The sequence below is a fragment of the Taurulus bubalis genome (assembly GCF_910589615.1).
Source record: "Taurulus bubalis genome assembly, chromosome: 9".
NCBI classification, from domain to species: domain Eukaryota; kingdom Metazoa; phylum Chordata; class Actinopteri; order Perciformes; family Cottidae; genus Taurulus; species Taurulus bubalis.
Genome location: NC_136597.1, coordinates 19,516,745 through 19,523,709, shown reverse-complemented (window position 1 = coordinate 19,523,709; position 6,965 = coordinate 19,516,745). Strand labels below are relative to the sequence as shown.

Sequence of the window (6,965 nt, the reverse complement as noted above, 5' to 3'; positions counted from 1 at the left end):
CATTGTAGCAGGATGCACCTTATTCCTTCATATCATGCCCAAAAGCTTTACAAAAAAAAACAATTAAGCTGCACCATTGCACTGGGTGTGTTGTTTCTGCATTAGCTTGAACATGGGGCACTGCAGTTTTATTTTATGCCAATCCTAAAATACACTGAACTGCTTCTGTAAATACCTACTAGAACACCTAATGTGTACAAATCTGCTAACAAATCTACTCCTGTTGAACAGTTGCTACAACTACAGTGCCCTGCTGTTTTAGGAAATTGCTTATCCTTTATACAATGGGACTACATACTCGATGACCTGTTTAGAAAAATAAAATAATTTATTAAGTATTATACATTAGATTTGATGGTAGTAAGATAATAATAATGTCATCCTTATCCTTGAAGGTGTTCTTTACCTGACTCAAATGTTGCTTTATTAAGACATAAAGTAAAACATATCCTCTCTACAGGTGTGCATGCCTCATGGGACACTGATGTAAAGACCAGTACACGAAGGTGCGTGCAGTATCAGAATGGATGGACAGACTCAAAGGATTCAACTTGTGTCAGCAGACGGCAACATGGCATTAGGACACAGAATCCAGGTGATGTGATACCCTGTCAACCACGAGAACATGCTCTTCTTTTAAATTGTGTGTGAATAAACACATTTTTATATCATCTTGGCATGATTTGATCCAAGAATTGCTGATGGTTTAATCTAGCACTGTTTTGTATTTGCCCAATTTCTCCCTGGTCCTCCAATGACAAACACTGGTTTTGTATTTTATTTGATTCCTCTATCATATCATTAGCCAAACTACTCCCGCACTCCTCCTGCATCCAGTCAGCACTCACTCATGTTTTTCTTTTTTTTTCCTACTAGATTGTAACTGATCAGCAGACTGGCCAGAAGATCCAGATCGTCACAGCACTTGAGCCATCCTCCCCTGGAAAGCAACAGTATATCCTATCAAATGCTGACTATTCCTCTGGTGGGAAGGTGATTCTGGCCAAGCAGGAAGGTTCACCCAACAAGGTCATCCTCACCACTCCAGACTGCTCTGGGGTTAACCAGCTGTTGTTTGCCTCCCATGATCTGGCTGGGCAGCAGATTCAGGTATTACTGACTGGAGGATATTAGTGATCTCTTTTAGTCTGTTGTGATAAACAAATAACTGAAAGTTCTTATGACCGAAGCATGAATATGTTTAGTGTAACTTATTGGAATGTTTGCTGCATTAAATTATTCTGCTGTCTCTGGTTGTTTGTCAGTTTGTGACTGACGGTTCAGACCAGTCCATTGTGAAGCCGGTTGTGGAGTACTGCGTTGTCTGTGGGGACAAGGCCTCAGGTACGAGTTAAGTTTAATTTACTTAATCATTATGCTTTTTATATAACAGATATGCGCAAGCATTCGCTAACCTGATCCTGTTGTCTCTTTTCTCTCTCAGGGCGTCATTACGGAGCGGTCAGCTGTGAGGGCTGTAAGGGCTTCTTCAAACGCAGCATTAGAAAGAACCTAGTGTACACGTGCAGGGGCTCCGGAGAGTGTGCCATCAACAAGCTCCACCGAAACCGCTGCCAGTACTGTCGACTGCAGCGCTGCATATCTCTGGGCATGAAACAGGATTGTAAGAGAGTGTGATATTTTATATAAACAGTTGTAGATTTGTAATTTAGGACTTGCTTGAATAAGGTCTGATGTCTTTGTTTTGTCTTATCTAGCTGTGCAGTGTGAAAGGAAGCCCGTTGAAGTGACCCCAAGAGAGAAATCCGTCAACTGTGCAGCCTCCACTGAGAAAATCTACATCCGCAAAAACCTGTGTAGTCCTCTGGCTGCCACACCCACTTTTATGTCTGACAAAGAAACTGCTAGGTACAACCACTTACACTATTTTACCAGTTTATTAGATGCACCTGTACAGTCGAATACAACACAATAAATAGCCCTGATGTAAACATTATCTTTGTGTAATACTTCTGTTAAATGATAGTAACTCTATGGTGTTCTATTGGACTGCATCATATTGAAACTTGTTTCTTATTTTTATTTTTTTCATTTCATGGAAACTAGAAACACCTCAACATAATATAGTCTAATACAACGTCATCCTCTCTAAAACATTTGTGTCTTTTTCTGACTAGTGTATGATTCAAATGGAAGGAAGCGTTTTCTTGCATTGGATTTAATTCAATTAGATTGTACATGTGTAACTAATATACTGACAAGAGTTTGAGTAATGACTTAATCACATTGCATGGTTCTATATTACATAATGCAATGTAAAAATGTTAAATATCTACATTCAGGTCTACAAGTTTGCTTGACTCAAGCATGTTGCTCAACATCCAACAACCCTTCACTAAGATGGAAAACACCATCTTGATTCCTGTATCCCCTGACAAGGTAACACTGATGCAGCCAAATTCATTTTTTACTGAAATCCTACCTAGCCATTCTTCAATAATACAACCCCTGATCATATTGGATTTTTTAAATACATCAGCTTTGTAACTTATAATTGAGAAAGGAATAATTAATAATTGCTTGTTCATTAAAGGTGCATGTGTCCCTCATATATTTTGTTATTCTTTCCTGAAATAGTTCAGTGATGAACACAAATGTTTTGTCAACTCCAGACATAGCAGTGCAAAAAAATGACTTCTTACTGACTGCTACCCGTTCAGCAGATCGACCCGTCTCATGGTGACCTCGGCACTCTGGCAAATGTAGTGACGTCCCTCGCCCACCTCAACAAAGCCAGGGAGGCGATTGACTGCGGCAATGACCTGATGGGAGATGAAACGCTTAGCAACGGGGACAGCTCGATGACAGACATCCAAGGAGATGAGCAAAGTGCAAGTGATATCACTCGGTGAGGGAGATGTCATTAAGAATCAAGAGGCTTTGATACTAACCAGTAGTTGCTTTTGAATAAGTTGATACATATACTAGAGATTGACATTGGCACTAGCAAAAAACCCAGGGGCTGTTTTTTGTGTGTGTCTGTCACAAACCTTTAATAGAATTTCCTGCAGGGCCATGTGGTTTCTGACTCCACTCTTACGGACTTAATTAGATTCAACCACAGTCAATCAAAAAATTAACCGTGTGTCAAGGGTGCACTATAGTGCTGCTTTGAGTAATGTCATATTTTTCCGGTTTCTGTGTAAGCTCCATTTATATTAGATGACAAACACAAAATGTGGATATTTTAATGTTAACTTTTTGTTTTCATATTTTGTGTACAATTAGAGCTTTTGACACCCTGGCCAAAGTCCTGCACCCTGGTGACGGCCCAGCGGGAGATTCCTTAGAGGCCACAATGCAGCTGATGTCGGGGGACCAGTCCGGTCCTGTGGTGGAGTTGGAGGGACCTATACTCTCTGACAGTCATATCCCTTTCAAGGTAAGAGCACAGCCACTGACTCCTCCGCTCAGGATAAAGTCTAACAGAGCCCAAAACCCTCGCTTAAGTTTGACTGAGTTACACATTTAAAACTCTGCAGTCATGCACTCTTCATTTACGCTACAATTTGTTCCTTCAGCTTATGATGCCTTTGCCTGTGCCAGAGTACCTCAATGTCAACTACATCTGTGAGTCGGCTTCCCGGCTACTTTTTCTCTCTATGCACTGGGCACGCTCCATTCCTGCCTTTCAGACCCTTGGGTAAGCTTTTGTCACAGGATTTTTCATTGTTTCATCAAAACTTTTTAAATAATGGCATTGGAATTTATCATAACATGTAATTTATAAAATGACAATTGAACGAGCATTCCCTAAAACGGCCACACAGTTCTCTGGAGCAAAATGTAACTTTTACTTTATTTTCACAGTGGTCAAGACAATGACATTAACTTAATGAAAGCCTGCTGGAATGAGCTGTTCGCCCTGGGTCTGGCACAGTGCTCCAACGTCATGAATGTTGGTACCATCCTAAGTGCCATTATCAATCATCTGCAGACCAGCTTGCAAGAAGGTAGGAGCACTCTGCTGTTGAATACAATTACAGAAGCACAAATGATGTTCGTGTACGACCATTTACAGACCGTGAGATCTGCCATGTTTACTTTTGTGGCACAATCTGTCTCGACTTTGCAAAAAAATAAACTGATGCTCTACCCATTACAGCCATGACTCTTCCTCTTTTCTTCTTTTTTTTATCCTACAGATAAGCTGTCCCCAGATCGGGTAAAACTAGTAATGGAGCACATCTGGAGAATGCAGGAGTTCTGTAACAGCATGACCAACCTGTCCCCAGACTCTTATGAATATGCCTACCTCAAAGCCATCGTTCTCTTCAGTCCTGGTGCGTACACAACTGCCAGTTTACTAAATGAAATGTACATTTTTAACTTCTTGTCCTCCTGTTGAGGCTGAATCCTGAGTGGAAAATCCTGTACACAGGGCCAAATATACTTTTGACTCTTATCTGACTTTGCATGTGTTGTTTTTGTACAAGATCACCCGGGTATCGATAACACACCACAGATCGAGCGGTTTCAGGAGAAGGCCTACATGGAGCTGCAAGACTACGTGACCACGTCCTACCCAGAAGACTCCTATCGGTCAGTAGGCTTTAACTTTGTAGTACATAATGCCTCCCCATTGACAGAAAGGTGATGGCGTACCAACCCAGTACGGCTCTATATTTGGCAGGACAGATTTGTGATCATATCGCTGTGATATAGTTCACATTAAGTTTGACAACTCATTTCCCCCCTCATTGCTCTCAGGTTATCCAAGCTGTTGCTGCGTCTTCCTGCCCTCAGGCTGATAAGTGCAGCTGTCACAGAGGAGCTGTTTTTCGCTGGGCTCATCGGCAATGTGCAGATTGACAGCATCATCCCGTACATCCTGAAAATGGAGTCCACTGATTATAATAGCCAGGCCGTCTCTGGGGTCTGACACGCTGTGCCATTTGTTATTGCAACTTTGGACTGTTAAAACTGGACAGCCAGCCAATCGGAGTGCTCCGCAGAGCGATCACTAAGTGGTCACAACATACTGTAATTATGACACGGCATCCAATGGGAATTCTATTTTCACTCCAACCTGGCTTTTCCATCTGGCTCCTCAGTCACCGGTCAGTAGAGCGCGACCCAAGAAGAGGACAAAAGCAAATCAACTCCAGTGGCCAGGGAGCCTGCCAGTATCTTCCCATTCAGGAATGAACCCCTGAAACCTGCATAGTAGACTGCGCTTTTTATTGTACATAGTATTTTATGCTTCATCGCCTCCAAGACTCTTCTTTTGTCTGCAGATTGTGTTTCCACTTTGAAGGAATCAGGGTGGTTTGTTTTTCACTGCTTTCCCGCAAGGTCATGCTTTATTTTTATTTTCGAATAATTATGAGAAAAACAATGTAATAATGTGAATTGATTTGTGAGATGTCTTTATCGCAAAAGGTTATAACCTTTATTTCTTATTTGTTTGCTAATCCAAAGGATCAGGCAGCATCACTTGACAAATATTTGACAGCTTGAAGTCATTGTGTATATATATTTGTGTATATAGAATGCACCAAGACGGCTAAAATGGGCAGCACTTGGTAATTTGTGAATTCCATCTTTTGGACAAATTAGTCTGGATGGAAAATGGTATCCTAATTTGAAAATAAAAATAAAAACACCTTTCAACCTTGTTTCTTTATTATTCACACAAATGAGCTCTCAGTTTGATTGGATATAAGTAGGATAGATAGATAGATAGACAGATAGAGCTGACTTCTGATAACTGTCTCTCCACAGTAGAGGGCTATAATGTACCCCAAAAATAAGAACCCATCTGCAGTAATATTTGGATCAATTTAAAGGGCAACCGTTTGCATTATAATAGGCTTTCTGTGTGTGAGATGTATTTTATAGTGTTTTTGTCGTGCATGTCATTGCTGCAACAATCCTGTAAGTACAAAAACAGGTTTTCACCTGTTTGTTAAGCACTCAGGCAGAGACAGATAATGGAGTATTTAAACTATTAAAAGCGATAAATATTCTTTAGTTAACAATTATACCAAGCCAATCGACCTTTGTTAATCAAAATCCCCCTCAAGAGAGTAGGTTTTAAGGAAAACAGGTTCCAGTAAATCAGACCCTATGGACACAAACAGTTGATTTTGGGCTGAGCGCTGGAGTATTTTAAACATGTCTCCTCAACTGTGTAAATCCACTATTTGACTGTTGGCTCGCAGGTGTTAATCCGCCCTTTGTTTGGGCTGTCTCGAAGTTATCTGGACAAAATTTGGAGAGATAACCTGCAATAGCTCTTTGTTCCAGACTTGACGAGTCTCAGAGTTTAAATAAACGTGTTAGAAAACTCTGTAACTTCTTGGAACTTGCCCTTGTTTCTGTAAACAAATCAGTCAGTTTACATGTTCCCTCTGAATTAATAATGCAAAATCTATAACCTACCCCAGTGATGTTGTTGGGTTTTGTGTGTCAAGTGACGTGAAGGTGGAAGATGTCGCAGGCTGCTGTGCAAAGGACGAAACTGTCAGTGTGTGTTATTGGTGCATCAATTTTTCATTAGTGCTCTGCGGATATGGATGAACAGAGGACAGCACCGGTATGCTGTAGTTGCCCGGAGGATGTGTCTGGCTAATTAAAAGTACTGATAGGACCATTGAAACTTGATGATTGATATTGTCTGCTGGCATTCTTGGAAGTCCATTGTATCCTGTTTAATGTGATTCTCCACAGCCCGAACGTATCACTTCATCACCTGACTCACCGTCTTTGAACCACAGGCGTCTGGAGCACTCACTGTACGTTCTGTACATACACATAAGAGGTCGGCCTGGAGCATTTGTGACCACAAAAGCAAACACTTGTTGTCTGTAACTAGAAGGGTTAAGAGATTTGTGATGCAACATGGGCTTTTGTGTTCCAAGCTATAGGTGGATTAGCTCATTCCAAGCTGAATGAATGTGAGTGAGTAGGCCAGTTGGACTGTTCCCATGGCCTCTTGGGGC

The 6,965-nt window shown here is 41.2% G+C and overlaps 1 protein-coding gene across 1 annotated transcript; it reads left to right on the top strand.

Moving 5' to 3' along the window:
* Positions 1-523: 523 nt before the first annotated feature.
* On the top strand, positions 524-5,612 carry nr2c1 (nuclear receptor subfamily 2, group C, member 1; the record flags this gene model as incomplete). The annotated part of the gene is made up of 13 exons (XM_079224325.1): positions 524-595; positions 877-1,110; positions 1,266-1,344; positions 1,445-1,624; positions 1,719-1,869; positions 2,304-2,400; positions 2,682-2,869; positions 3,250-3,403; positions 3,543-3,664; positions 3,832-3,974; positions 4,167-4,304; positions 4,458-4,563; positions 4,732-5,612. 13 exons carry the CDS (start codon positions 524-526, stop codon positions 4,901-4,903), a joined length of 1,836 nt encoding a protein of 611 aa, XP_079080451.1. The 3' UTR covers positions 4,904-5,612.
* Positions 5,613-6,965: the final 1,353 nt, after the last annotated feature.